The sequence below is a fragment of the Etheostoma cragini genome, chromosome 20, assembly GCF_013103735.1.
Source record: "Etheostoma cragini isolate CJK2018 chromosome 20, CSU_Ecrag_1.0, whole genome shotgun sequence".
Classification (NCBI taxonomy): Eukaryota; Metazoa; Chordata; class Actinopteri; order Perciformes; family Percidae; genus Etheostoma; species Etheostoma cragini.
Genome location: NC_048426.1, coordinates 5325418 through 5340413, shown reverse-complemented (window position 1 = coordinate 5340413; position 14996 = coordinate 5325418). Strand labels below are relative to the sequence as shown.

General features: G+C 41.0%; 1 protein-coding gene across 1 annotated transcript; it reads left to right on the top strand.

Moving 5' to 3' along the window:
* Positions 1–190: 190 nt before the first annotated feature.
* fbln5 (fibulin 5) lies at positions 191–13389 on the top strand. Its single transcript, XM_034859027.1, has 11 exons — positions 191–618; positions 762–816; positions 1064–1112; positions 1311–1586; positions 6770–6892; positions 8522–8638; positions 8845–8961; positions 9220–9342; positions 9859–9985; positions 10124–10319; positions 12704–13389. Exons 1-11 carry the CDS (start codon positions 575–577, stop codon positions 12863–12865), a joined length of 1389 nt encoding a protein of 462 aa, XP_034714918.1. The 5' UTR covers positions 191–574; the 3' UTR covers positions 12866–13389.
* The last annotated feature ends 1607 nt before the right edge of the window (positions 13390–14996 follow it).

Genomic DNA, 14996 nt, shown 5'->3' with positions numbered 1-14996 from the left:
ACTGCTGGGCGTTGTGCCTTTCCCCCCCCCCCCTCTAACGTGCATTCAGGCAAACCAGATGTGGCTACTACAGCGTGGATCGTCTGCGCCAGATGTGCAGTGTCATTCAGCTGTATGAGGATGGGGGGCGGGGGGCTGCTGTTTATGTTATTAGGACAACAGACACCCACTTTGGATGCTTTATGCCTTTTTCAGCACTGGAGTAGCAGCTTGTTGGAGTGAGTGCACCGCTGTCTTTGCGCTCTGACCGGAGGGGGGTGGCTCTTCCTGATTGAATCCAGCTGTTGGGAATGTGCTCAGAGGGGGCCAGTCAATTTGCATTGCTAAATAATGTGTAGAGCCAACAGAGTGGAGCAGAAACGGACCAGTCCGTTTTGAAAAGGCATTCCTGCGACACTTGGTCAATGTACCGAAGCTTCAGCTCCACCAGACAGCGGTCAACGACAACCTGGTGTCGGCTTTCGCGTAAAGGCGCATAGTTGGGGGGTGGCGACAGCCTTGCAGGGTGGTGGCGAGGGGATTTGGGAAGAATTTTTCGGGTCATCTAAATCTTTATTCTGAGAAAACATAAACCATGCTTTTTGAAATAAGTGGCTTCAAGTTTTGCTCTTCTGCAAGGTCAGTAATCTTTTCTTTTTTTCTTTTCGCAACGGAGTTAGTTGTTGTTGCTTTAGTTATGTGTTTGAATGAATATGGAACGAGCTGCTTGGACCGAGTTCCTGGTCTTTGCTCGTCTCTAACTTGAATTTCCCTCTTTGTAGGATGTTTGCAGCTCTGGTATTCATTCTGCTTTGCATCCAGCCTGGACATGGACAGGTAAAATAGCACCTTCCCTCAGTGTTATAATGGATTTCATTCATCCAGACCTAAGGGTCATGTTCTGGAAATGTGGCATCTGATTTTGATGTAGTGAATAGATTTAATGATGAGAAAACGTTGATTAAACTGTCAGAAAGTCAGAATGGCAAAATGTAACATACAACTTCATGCTAAAATCAAATTTCATGGATAGTTTGTCAGAAATTTCAAACATTCAAAGAGCTTCTTGATCATCTCTCCTCAGACCTGCACAGAAGGTTTTGCATATGACCGCAGGGCGAGACAGTGTGTAGGTGGGTGACATCTGTTCTTGTGTTTTGAAAAGTTACCCTGTGGGCATGTCATAGGAGACACTTTTATAGAGTAAAACGAAGTGGAGTGTGAAGAAAACTGAGTTCCCAAACTAACCTAGTGACAAGCAAAAGGATCACAAGCCCCCAGATGTCCTGGATGCAGGAATGCCCTTATCTGTGCACTGCTCTGTTTTCCAGATGTGGATGAGTGCCGTACCCTGCCAGATGCTTGCCGAGGAGACATGCGCTGTGTGAACCAGAACGGAGGCTACCTGTGCATCCCGAGGAGCTTGTACAACCAGCCGTACAGACCGGAGACCCCGGCCCTGCCTGAGCCAATTTACCCAGACCCATCGGGCGGAGACACCTTCCTCCAAGGTCCTCCGAGGTCAGTGGAACCCAGCTACCCCAGAGTGAGGACCACTGCGCAGTGCATCCTGGGATATACTCCTGCAGAGGATGGCACCTGTAATGGTGAGTGATGTCCGCACACATTAGTGCTCAGATCCTTTCATAACTGTAAGTAAAAGTGCCATTACAACAATGTAAAAGCACTCTACACTACAAGTAAGTCATGCAAGTAAAATTAAAAAGTAAAAGTACTTTTTTGTTTAAAAAAAAAAAATTACACCTGTGACTAATGTATTACAGTGAATGACATATATGTGATATCAGTATTTTTAACTGCTTTACATAGTTTGGTAATTTATTTGAGGGGGTCACACGATAAATCTAAGGTGTCCTGAGATGGTTAATGGAACAAAGAAAAAGCAAAGCTCTAAAGCTTTTTTTGCTCTAATATTGTTTTTGTTGTAAAATATTGGATCCCATCGTTGGGTCTCCAACAGTTATTTAAATGAAACCAGCTGAACAGTTTTGAGCTGAAATGTCTTTTTTTGATGATGGACATCTGAGATGTGTCAAGCGGTCCCAAGCCAAACCTTGACCCCCCCCACCTTTTTTTAACGTTTTTTTACAATTTCTTTTTCAAATGCTATAAAATTGAATGAAACAGCCAAATTCAGTGAAAGTAAGGAGTTAATCATTTATATTACTTGTGAAGAGCGTTGTATGGAACCATCCACCTTATTTCTTTTGACAATTTGGTTGCTAGAAACATATTTATGATATAGAAACTTGTTGAAAGTGGGTCAAATATGACCCGAGGACAACAGGAGGGTTAAATCCCCTTTGTCACCATTTGCTTATGTAACTGGGGACATATGCAACATAGGAACTGGATTCAAATTTGCTCTCCTGGAGATATTGTAGTGAGAGAGAAAATGCATGTGCAGTGAGTGTTCATAACTGCATTATTAGCTGAAAGAGTGGATGATGTGTGTCTTTTGCTGCAGCTGTTTGCTGCGTCCTGTCCCTTTGCTAAATCTCTGCAGAGACTCGGCTCCAAAGATGTGAATGTTTTAAGAAAGGCACTCCCGACATCTGCCACCTCCTGCTGTTATTCACGTGTTCGAGTGAAACTACTTGGACATGGTGACGCAAGACCAGGAATGCAGTATATGTTAAATGAGATTATGGTTGAACCCCAGGGAAATGCATGAATCCATCAGATCACAGGGACACGTGTTGTTTGATGCTCGGTGCAGCGTCCTGTCTGCCCACACCCAGCCGGAGCAGAGGGCCTTCAGCTCCTCGCAGTGGGGACATTTCTGTTTTGCGATCGATTTCACAACCACAGGAGACCCCCTCCCCCTACAACTGTCTTAAATGCATCTCAACATCATTTCCCCAGTGTGTCTAGCCAAGACAAGTTGTTTAACATAGCCTTGAAGTCCATTTGTGGTGTTTTAGGTAGATCAGCCGTGACCATGTAATGAGTGGAAAATGCACACATATACACATACATACACATGTAGTGCAGTTTCTTCCCTTAAAAGAGAGCTTTAGAGTTTAGCTCATGAACAAATACGGACTGTTTCTCTTTGTGGGGGAGAAGGCCTGTCAGGGATCGGCTCACAACCTTGTTTGGGTAAACTACACCATCACAGCGCCAAAGATGAGGTCATGTCAATTCTTTGTGGTGGTTATTTGTAACAAGTCCTCACACCCCTAAAGGGAGGCGTGTGTGTGTTTCTGTGTTGTGTGTTTCTGTGTAGTGATGTAATGGGTTGTTCCTTGAGGCTGCATTGGGGCAGAAATTACACAGACTGTGACTTCCTGTCTGAACCTGCAACAAACATGACTTTGTCTTTAAGTTAATGGCACTACGCTCCACTAATATCACTAATGTCACCAGTCTGGGAGAACAAAACAAACCGGGCCTCGGCTATGCATTTATGCATTTGTGGGTTTATTTTTCTCCAAGGTCAGATAGCACTACAGAGCCCTTTTACAAGCAGAGCTATGGTTAAATAATAATCCTATCCCTCTCTTGACTAATTTCTGGAGCCCATCCATTTAGCATATCACACATTTTACAAAAATACATTATTGGGTGCTATCTAGCCATTCAGGCACAGTAAATGGCATTTAATTAAGTGGACACCCAATAGTTGAACATCTAATTCTAAAACTATGTGCGCTAATCTGCTGCTACAGCCTCCACTCTTGTGGGAGGAAGCTCCAATAGATTTCAGAGCCAAGCTGAAGGGATTTGCACCCAACAACCACGAGAGTATTGGTGAGGTTGGCCAACAACAGACTTAGACTTAGACTGCTCTTTATTAATCCTTTTGGGATGACTCCCGCAAAGAAATAGAAATTTCCGACATCCGTTTTTAGCAAGAAGAAGAATGTTGGGTGATGAGGCCTGGCTTGCAGTCAGTGTAAAGAGTTCCAAAATTGTTGGATGGGGTCTGTGCAGACGAGTCAAGTTCTTGCGCACCAATCATTTCTTTGTGGACCTGGCTTTGTGAATGGGTGCATTGCCGTGTTGAAACAGGAAAGGGTCTTCTCCAAACTTTTGGCTCAAAGTTGGAAAGAGTCGTTGTATGCTATAGTAGTAAGATTTTCATGAAAACAATGATTAGATAATTTGTCAAATATGCTTATGCTTAAAAGAAACTTAAAATAAAAAAGGTCTGGTCTGGTCCCAACTTGCGACCAGAAATGTTTTTGTATTGATTAAACCAACAAGATGAAGAAGTGCTGGTCGGGGGATATTATTGTCTTTAGATGAAACTGGGCTAGCTGTCAACCCTCTGTTTTCAGTCTTCATGCTAAGTTAAGATAATCGTCTCCTGGCTCCAGCTTTATGTAACACACAGATACGAGAGTGTTATCAATCTTCTCATCAAACTCGCAGCAAGAAAGCAAATGAACTGTTCCTTTAGACCAGAGGTATGTGGACACGGGTGCACAAGATAAGCCACAGGCTTCACTTTCTCCTGAAGAAATAGTCCCTATGAAAAGGGTCTGTAGATAATCAAGCATAACGGCGAATGACATGTTGATGTAGAGTTTTCCAGATATCATTTTTTAATACTCTATGGATAACAAATTAAATTGTATTATCGGTTTTTGTAGATCTCTGAATATCTGCTCATAAAACCAAAACTTCCAGCTTAACCAGACAGGTAGAAAAGCAGATAAAATGTTTTTGTGATTTGGGTGAACTGATTCTTTAAGCAGGAGATAGATTGCTCAAGCACACTTTTACACACTGAACCAGCAAGATGTAAGTCAAACGATGCATCCAGAGTTCAGTTTATTGTCTTCTCACATGGGACTGTGCTGTTCATTTCCGCTCATAACTCCAGTTTTTTTGGATTTTCATGTTTTCACTTGAGGATTGCGTGCTCCTCTGTGGCTTGCCAAAAATGTCGAAACTTGTAGGTTTTTTAAACCTAAAAAATCACGGTAATGTGAAATATTTCTCATCACAGTTATAAGTCGCTTATGAGCACATTCAGTGTTTTTTCCATGTGCATTGAGAGCAGATGAGGAACAAGTTAATGGGTGTAACTAAGAGGACCTGGCATCAAAAGCCACTGTTCAAGTTCTCTCAGTTGTCCTACATGTGGCTGTCATGTCTCCCCTGAAGCTGATAAGGGTTGTCAGCGGTGACCCCAAAGCTTGTGGGCACCTCATAAAACAGTCTATATAAGGAGATGAACTGAAACGCTCCTGCAGCGCGTGTGTGCGTGTGTGTGTGTGTGTGTGTGTGTGATCTGCAGTGGGGCTACACATGGGTTGCAGATGAAGACCATTCAGAGAGATTTTGACTGGTAACTGCATGCAGGTGTCGGGGGGCTGTGTAGCTGTTGGCTAGCAGCCAAGCACTCCGGGCCTTTTATACCCCGATATACTGTATAACTGTGTGTGTGTGTGTGTGTGTGTGTGTGTGTCTACCCAAGTTGGCACAAAGGGCAGCAGTCCCACCAACAGACATTATTGCTTATCATAGCTGCCTGTATAAAGAAAACCCTCCCACCCACTTCCCCCACCGCTTTTCTACAGATTGGTGACTTCATGGTCTGAGAACCATAAACAGAAGTTGGAATTTTTGATTTGTCATATCCTCATAAGGAAATATGGCTATTATGATGTAGACACACTACGTCATAATAGCCATATTTCCTTATGAGGATATGCGTCAAAAGGAATTCAGATTGTAATCAGAGAAAGCTTTAATCTGGTGCAAAAACAACTGTAAATTGATGGTGGAAGGACAACACTGTTGTGTTAAGAGTTTAATTTTAAACACAGGGTGGTGAAAACCGAATGCTGGAAAAACAGCCTTTTGACTAGAAGATCGTTGGTGCAGCCAGAAGTCTAGAGGCTTTGAGCAAGGCATGTAACCCTCAAAAACTGTAGTAGAGTTACCTTCAGCAGCCTCTGAAGCTTTTCTGATTTGATTATAGCATCAGAACTATAAATTAGAAAAAGGACCTTCTATTTCCAAACAGAAGTTCCCTTCCTCACTCCAATCCAGAAACAAGACGGGTCAAACTAATAAAGTGGCTTGCTTAGAAGTAAAGCAAAACCTAAAGAGACAATACACGTATGAGAGAAAATACAAAAGCACAACACTCACATGGAAATCAATATCAGCGATGTGCTTCCACCTTATCCTTTTACACATCCTTCTCAGTCAGAAATATGCCCCCACCATAATGTTTTCTTCTTCTTCTGTTCTAACATCCTATACAGAACAACATTCTTCCATAAGCAGCAACTTTTCCTAACTCAACCTTATAAGGAGGCTCTCCGGGTGTCACTTTCGTGTAGACTCTAACGACTAACTTCCAAAAAACACAACATGTTTACCTAATCCTACTGAAAAACTAAAAGAGTTTGATAATTCAGTAAGATGTGTTTTGGAGTTAATGTGCTAGATGTCTATTTGATAATTTTTGCTAATGTCCCCGTTATAAAGTCCCATTAATTTTACAATAATAACCATGTACAGAATACAACCAGGCACTATCAATGCACACTAAATAAATAGTCAGGATTTTATTTCTTCGTGTTTTTATTGGACACTGACGTCTATATGTTGTTTTGTGATTCTTCTATGTGATGATACTGCTGTAAGAATGTTATTTGACTTTAGGATGAATGATGTACTCTATCTCTGTATGTATCCATCTATCTAGCTGTCTAGTCCATTACCTTCTCCACTCTATAAAAACGGAAAAGAAACAATTAATAATAATCCCCCCCCCCCTTTTCTCTGCTCCTTCTCTGTGTCCCAGACATCGATGAATGTGAGACAAACTCTCATCACTGTAACCCCACCCAGGTCTGCATCAACACAGCAGGGGGCTACACCTGTTCCTGCACTGAAGGATTCTGGCTCATTGGGGGGCAGTGCCAGGGTGAGTGGTTTTGCATATTCCCATTCCAGGTACAATAGTGCTGCTGAATGTTGTCCTAAGTACACCAGTCAGTTTATTGACCCTTGTGTTGTCTTTCATTCATCTTCCATACATCGTCCTCCCAGGTCAAAACTGACAATATTTTTTTTTTTCCAGCATTTTTGGCATAACTTCTCCCCTACCATGAATAAACACCATTGACACAAAGTCATTACTAGATCTACACTTATTTTTAGAATACGTGGTCAATCAAGCTCATTCATAGGAAATTAAACCTAATTGTAGAGTTAACAAGCAGACATTATGTTTAAGATTGTGATGACTTACATGAAGGAAAGATAATAACAGAATGGCATATGTCTACCTTCTGTTGAGAGATCAATTTTTTTTCAAATGCAAAACAATTCAATGAAAGTAGCTATTTCTGTTGTATTCGTGAAGCACGTTGTATAGAATGATCCGTGTTGTTTTTGGGAAATCAAAATGAGGTCGTTAAAAAGAAACCCATATTTCTGATTTAGACATTTAGACGACAGGTCAGCTTTGATCCGAAGACAACACGAGGGTTGAAGGCTGTACAAATGGACTTGCACATGAACCTTCCTTAAGAAAGCTAATTTTCTACAGCATATAATGGACCAAATATGTACAAACAATATATGATTGTGTTATGCAGAAATTAACCAACATGAAAGGTAAACCCACACCTCAACCCACCCACCCATCCATCCCAGTTTGTCCCTTTTAAGTCCAGATCTTCACAAGAATAATTGTCAGGATCTTGTATATTCAGTGACTTCTAGCATTCAAGAGGTCTGGGAGGTTTTGCTTAAAATCTCCAACAAGAACAATTATCATACCATAGTAATATGGGAGTAATTATTCATTGAGATGGTTTGTTCCTGTCAAGGAGGTTTATGGTTTGTTTTTCTTTTTTGAAATACTATAATAAATGCAACGGCAGCCTTGAAGGTACAAAGTTGATCTGGCAGTATGGTGGATACACTCTGTACTGAAAGCAAGTGAGACCATGGCCTAGAAGGGATGTGAGTGTAAATAAATGCCCTACTACTCAGCACTGTTGGGAAGTGTAGACAAGACAAGGCTGCTTCTTGTCTTCCTTTACAAAATGCTCTACGAGCTCTAAAAGCTTTAGAACAGCACCCTCTTCACGTTCTGTGCAGTGAAGGCGTGACAGTAATAAAATAAAGGTTGTGATGCTGGGTTTTTATTCATATTACAGTAAACAGACCTACAATATTGTAATAATGATAATAATGTATCCTTTTTAGTCCCACAAGGGGAAATTACAATTTACACTATATTGTTATTACACACAGGCCTGAATTGCACACACATGCTCCTTTACATGTACTAAAGAGAGATGTCAGAATGGGTGGGGGGGGCTGCCCGTGGAAAGGTGCCCCAGGCAGTTGGGGGTCTGGTGCCTTACTCAAGAGCACCTTGGCAGTGCCCAGGAAGTAAACTGGCACCTCTCCAGCTCCCAGTCCACCACCATACTTTGGTCCGTATTATGGACTGAGCCACTGCCCCCCCCCAATGTATATAGGTGTAGATAGATGTGTATGTTGTGATTCATAATCAGTTTTTTTCTTTCTTTTTGACCAGATATTGATGAATGTCGCTATGGTTACTGCCAACAGCTGTGTGCCAATGTCCCCGGCTCTTATTCCTGCTCTTGTAACCCCGGCTTCATCCTCAACCCGGACAGCAGGACCTGTCAAGGTACACACACACACACACACACACACACACACACACACACACACACACACACACACACACACACACACACACACACACACACACGCCCTGTGTAAAGAAACACATGCTCATTGTTTCTTTTCTTAAGTGGCTTTCACACAGACAGACACACATACACACTTCCATGCCGGGTACCAATGTTGTGTTAAACACTGTTGTTCCTGCAGATGTGGATGAGTGTGAAGATGAGCCGTGCAGTCACGGCTGCTTTAACACCTACGGCTCCTTCATGTGCAACTGTGACGAGGGATTTGAGTTGGCGGCCGACGGTACTTCTTGCATCGGTGAGACGAGCTGCTTGTGGTTTTTCTATTTTAATGGTTTCAAAGGAGCTATGGGTGATCAATTCCTTAATCTGAAATAAAAACATGTCCATGGTCTGTGGCAGCACATGTAGGAACGCTGGTCTCTGGCGACCTGGTCCGGTTCAAACCCAAGACCCTGTTGCTGTTTGGCAGTAGTTGTGACCGCTGAGCCAGAGAGTGACCTTCACAATCATTTTCTGATTTGTATTAATCTTTTTTTTTTTTAATTCCTCGCAGATTTGGATGAGTGCAGCTTCTCTGAGTTTCTGTGTCAGCACAGATGTGTGAACACCCCCGGGTCCTTCTCCTGCATCTGCCCGCCTGGATATTATGTAAACGAGGACGGCAGGAGTTGTGAAGGTAACTGAATAAATGCTCATTCTTAATGTCAATTCGGGCGCTGTTTAGATGCAAACATTTGTGCAACTATACATGCAAACATTATTCAGAAGCTGCTGTGAATTGTCGTGATGTGTATTGTAATTCTTTTGTATTCAGAAAAGCTTATAACTTAATTTAAGCCTGCTTGCTTTGACCATTTGTGCTAGGAATATTTTTCATTTATCACCTAAAATGTGTCATATTTAAGTTTTTTTTATAAATTTGGTTAAAATTCCACGCTGCAACACTTATTTAAGGGAAATTAATCCAGCATTTAGACTAGTTGCAAATATGCATGGCATATTAACTGATCTGTTTTTACACCAGCTAATGTTTAATACAATTGTATTAGTATGTGATCTCTTTGCTTTTGTGTGTTCATTCTCACAAACTATACTGTTGATGCTTTCTCAATGTTGTTTCTATGATGATGATGATGATGATGATGATGATGTTGATGTTTTAACTGACTTTGTTGTGTGTTTGATTTTGAAGATATCAATGAATGTGACACTGGTAACAACACCTGTACAACAGCACAAGTATGTTTCAATTTCCAGGGAGGCTATACATGCCTGGATGCTTTACAGTGTCACTCGCCTTACATCGAAGTCACTGACAAGTGAGTACTTACTAGCATTTATCTTCATTATCACACAGCATCACCTACCGTAACACAGTTACATTTATTTGCTTGTCGTTTACACTCTAACTTACGTGTGTGTGTGTGTGTGTGTGTCCTCTTCCTCCTCCTCTGCAGTCAGTGTATGTGTTCAGCTGAGAACCCTGCCTGCAGGGACAAACCCTTCACTGTTCTGTACCGACACATGGACTTGTCGTCGGGGCGCAGTGTGCCTGCTGACATCTTCCAGATGCAGGCCACCACACGCTACCCCGGCGCCTTCTACATCTTCCAGATAAAGTCGGGCAACGAAGGACGAGAGTTTTACATGAGGGTGAGTACTTCAAGCATGCGTGAGCTGCTATATGTGTCACATTAACGCCCTAAAAGCAGAGGTGTCAAACACATTTTCACTAAGAGCCACACTGGAAAAAGAGGATTGCATCAAGAACAAAAAATGTATAGTGCATTGACATGCTTTTATTAGATTAAGAAAAGACTCTGCATGTCTCTTATAGATTAGATTCAACTTTATTGTCATTTTCACACTTAATTGTGGCGGCTGTGGCTCAGTGGTAGAGCGGTTGCCTGCCAATCGGAAGGTTGGCGGTTTGATCCCCGCCCCTGCAGTCATTGTCGAAGTGTCCTTGGGCAAGACACTGAACCCCGAGTTGCCCCCCGGTGCTGCGCATCGGAGTGTGAATGTGTGTGAATGTTTATCTGATGAGCAGGTGGCACCTTGTACGGCAGCCCCGGCCACAGTGTATTAATGTGTGTGAATGGTGAATGTTTCCTGTAGATGTAAAAGCGCTTTGAGCAGTCGTTAAGACTGGAAAAGCGCTATATAAATACAGCACATTTACATTTACATTTACTTAATTGTCAAGTACCGAGACAACAAAATGCAGTTTACGTCCAACCAGAAGTGCAAAAAAGCAGAAAAGTGCAATTTGACATTCAAGTATAAACAGTTTGTTCATAGGCAGGGCAAGAAATATATTGCCATGTTATAAGAGCAGAATAAATATGGCTATGTAATATGAACAGTGTATGAACAACATGTACAGATATGTGCACTGTAGTAGCATTGACATAGCCTTCTCAATTACAGTTTGGTCCAATTAAAACTCCAAAAGTCGGCAAAAAAGTTCCTCAGCCATCATGGAATTTAGCAAATCAAGCAAAACAGCGGCCTGTTTCACAGCCTGAATATGAACATTCTCTGGTGGTTAATTTCTGAGTCTTCAGTGTCTTCTGCTTTGAGTGTCGTGAATTGCAGTTTGAAAAACAGTTTCCCGTCTTTTGGGTTTGGTTTATCCTCATGAACCTGAGCTGATATGCAGGCCGGATCATGAGACAGTCATTTAATGTATGGTTGTAAGTAAATTTTCAGTTGTTGTTTTAAGCAAATCCTCTGGGATAAATAAGCAAGTTTGATGTTTATAGTTTGTTGTTTTATGCTACTGAAAACAGCACGGTTAGTACAAGTTACAGTTTATTTACAATCAAGAGAGCAAGAAGAACAGAACAGCCATGGCTGATTAGTTACCTTATGGAGTTGCTAAAATAATAATAAAAAGTCTTGACTTGTTCTGATGTGCTCATGGTGCTAATGCATGAGGTAAGCAATGAGCAAGTTGTATCAGAATCAATTCACAGATATTATTACTCTATTAGCATAAGCATCAGACAGAATTTTCATTAAGGAAAAAGCATGTAGTCCTCTGTTAGTTTTTAGCCTTTAAGTTCTGTAACTCCATGCAGTTATACATGGGTGGCACTACCAGAAACAGATTGATTTTCTCATGCAACAATATATGATGTGGCATAATAAAAAATTGAATGCCAAATTTGTATTAGGTTATAAAATGTGTTCAGTCGCAAAAGACAAAAAATCCCCACAAACAACTTTCTGTTCTCTTAATTTTTTTCAAAACAAATTAACATGGTAGGTTTGTTAGCATTGAAAGACTAAATAGAGCCATTATTTGATCTTAAGTCGAGTTTTGAGCTAAACCACAGGTGTGTCACAGGTGTGATTCTGAATACACACCTGTGAATGGAAGTTCTTCAGCTCTAATATCATTTATTTACATGCCAACGGGGCGTTTCCCACATTCTGACATGTCACAGTAGGAAAGCACCGCTGTGAGTAATAAAATAAATAAAGCCTAAAGGTCTGAGTCATTTCAACAGCGTGTTATGTGGATATGATGTTATTAGTAACACCTGTACTTTTACTACTAAGCAACTTCAACATGTCTGCTTTGAAAAAGGGACTATATACAAAGTATGCAATATGGATGGCATGATGGCTGCAAAGAAAGGGGAAGATGTAAAGCATGATGCACCCCATCTCGGCCAGTAGATGGAGCAATAAGTGTGTGTAATGAATTCGGGAGGGTGAATAAAATATTTTTGAATAAATACAGACTTAAAAGTGTCTTGTTAGGAGGATAAGTATAAAGTATAGTATAAAAGAGTCTCTGTGGCATGATTAAAAGACCACAGGCTTTAAGGCTTTAACAATATCCTTCCATCCAATCCCCCCCCCCCCCACACTATGGAACTTTTTGGTTTTGTGCTTGTGTTTGCTAGATGTAACTGATACGACCAATCCCTGGGACTTGGATTTGGTCCATCATGTGCAGCTGTCAGATTCAAGCATTTCCTGCTCTTCACTCCTCACACGCCTGTCCTGTCTTTTCTATCTTTCAGCAAACCAGTAACGTGAGCGCCACCCTGGTCTTGTCCCGGCCGATCAAGGGGCCCAGAGAGTTGGTGCTGGACTTGGAGATGGTCACGGTCAACAACGTCATCAACTTCCGAGGCAGCTCCATCATACGTCTGACGGTATTTGTGTCAGAGCACCCGTTCTGAGCGTCCCAAACCAACCTCAGCGCCCACCAAAGAATCAAGCTGCACTCATCTGCATTGATGTAATGTTCCTTTGAGACAGCTCATGGCCCTTTTTTTGTTTTTTTAAATCATTGTGTCATCCTCAAGAAAGACACGTCCGATAAAGACTCAGCCAAGTCCGGCTGATGGGAAAGCATCCCCGTGCTCGAATCCCCGCCCTGCTTTAATGGACACGGAGCTTTTTATGGCTGCAATAAGGACTTTCGACACAGAGACATATTTATGGTGTACAATTTCTGACATTCTCTATTTAGAAAATGAGCCCAAAACTGATGGAAATTACCCTCACTATATCACAAGTATATACATACAATACAGGTTTTCTTCTCACAAGTTTCCGCAGTTGTCTATGAATTTTAATCCCTTCAGATAAGCTGTGAAAGAGACATTCATGTGCCTGAATTCAAATACTGTCATTGCATCATGAATGCCATCATCAGATCATTGTCCTGTTTGTTTTTCATGAGACGGGAGGAGAGCCGGGTATCTGAGCAGAAGGGTTATTGTGCATTTGCAGTGGCAATATTTGAAATGATGTAACAACCAGTCATTAACTGAATTATTGATTACAGTTTCTTTTTGACCAATAAATGTCTTCACCACACAACTGTCCCTGGCATGAGCACGTGCCCCTGAACTCCTGAAAGTATATCTTATTTACAACGGCACGGTGCTGCATCAGCGCTATACCCATTTTTGGGAGGTGCAAGTACTAAAACAAAATTTTGGATATGAATTATCACATTTTGAAGGCGATACACCACATTTGTAGGATTGAGCAGGCCCCTAAACAACTGACACTATAGCAAAAAAAATGGGATTATGTTGTCATATTTTTGGGGTGTTATCACAAATTGTGTGATTATTCACAACAAACGTTGGGGACACATTTGGGGGTGCAATAACAAATAAAAAGGGAATTACATAAAATGATAAATTGTGGGGTTTGGGATTAAGAGAACTATTTTGGCTTCGTTTGAACAATTTTTAAACCACCATACCAATTTTTATATAACAAAACCTAGACATATATCAATGCAAACATAAAACTTTTAGGGCGGCTAGGGCAGATTTGTGGGATTTGGATGCATAATAACAAACGCATGTCTTTACATGACTGTCACTGCCATAAACGGGTCCTAGAACTCCTGAAACTACAGCTAATTCTGGGATTATTATGTAATATTTTGTGGGCATATAACAAATTATGAGATCAAACTGATGACAACATTTGGGAACACTACAATACTCATATCCCAAATTTGAGGATCAATCAGTAAATCTTGTGTGTGCAAAACCAAATTTGGGTCATTTAGGAAACTCAAACTCTTCTGAACTCTACATACATTTACAGCTAATTTGGGGATATTAATGTAACATTTCCAAGGGACTATAACATATTTGGACTATATCAAATAGCAATTGCAATTTGGGGACAATTTACCATATTTGGGGGTAGGGCTGGGCGATATAGAGAAAATCAAATATCACAATATTCTTGACCAATTACCTCAATTTTACGATGTATGGTTGACTTTTGGTGCTTTAACAGAAATGTTATTTACACAATGAGATTTTTGATAAATATTCTCCTGAAATGATTTAATGACTTAGTGGGTAAAGGTAAATAATAGAACAGCTGGAACAGTCAGTCCATCCCTTTACTGTAATACAGCCTGTAAAACCAGGAAAAGACATCACTTACACCAGATTATGGTGTTACAATATTTCCAAAATCAAAGACGATATCTAGTCTCATATCGCCATATCATACAACAGCGATACATTGCCCAGCTCTATATGGGGTTTATCAATGCTAGAGCACCGAGTGGAAAAAAATGGATTATATCAGTTAACAATGTTTAATTGTTAATACCCTAGTTTTTTAGGATTAAAACAAAAGACAATCTTTAGGGCCAACTTAAAATTTGGAAATTGTTGTGCACAATGACAGATTTTAGGATTCTAAAAGATATTGACTAAGGAGGAATTAAATCCAAGTACAGCTAGCACACAGTGGTGATAAGTGGGGTAAACAAAAAAAAAAAGATCTGCTCTCATGGCAGTTCAGGGAAGGACGCGCAAACACACA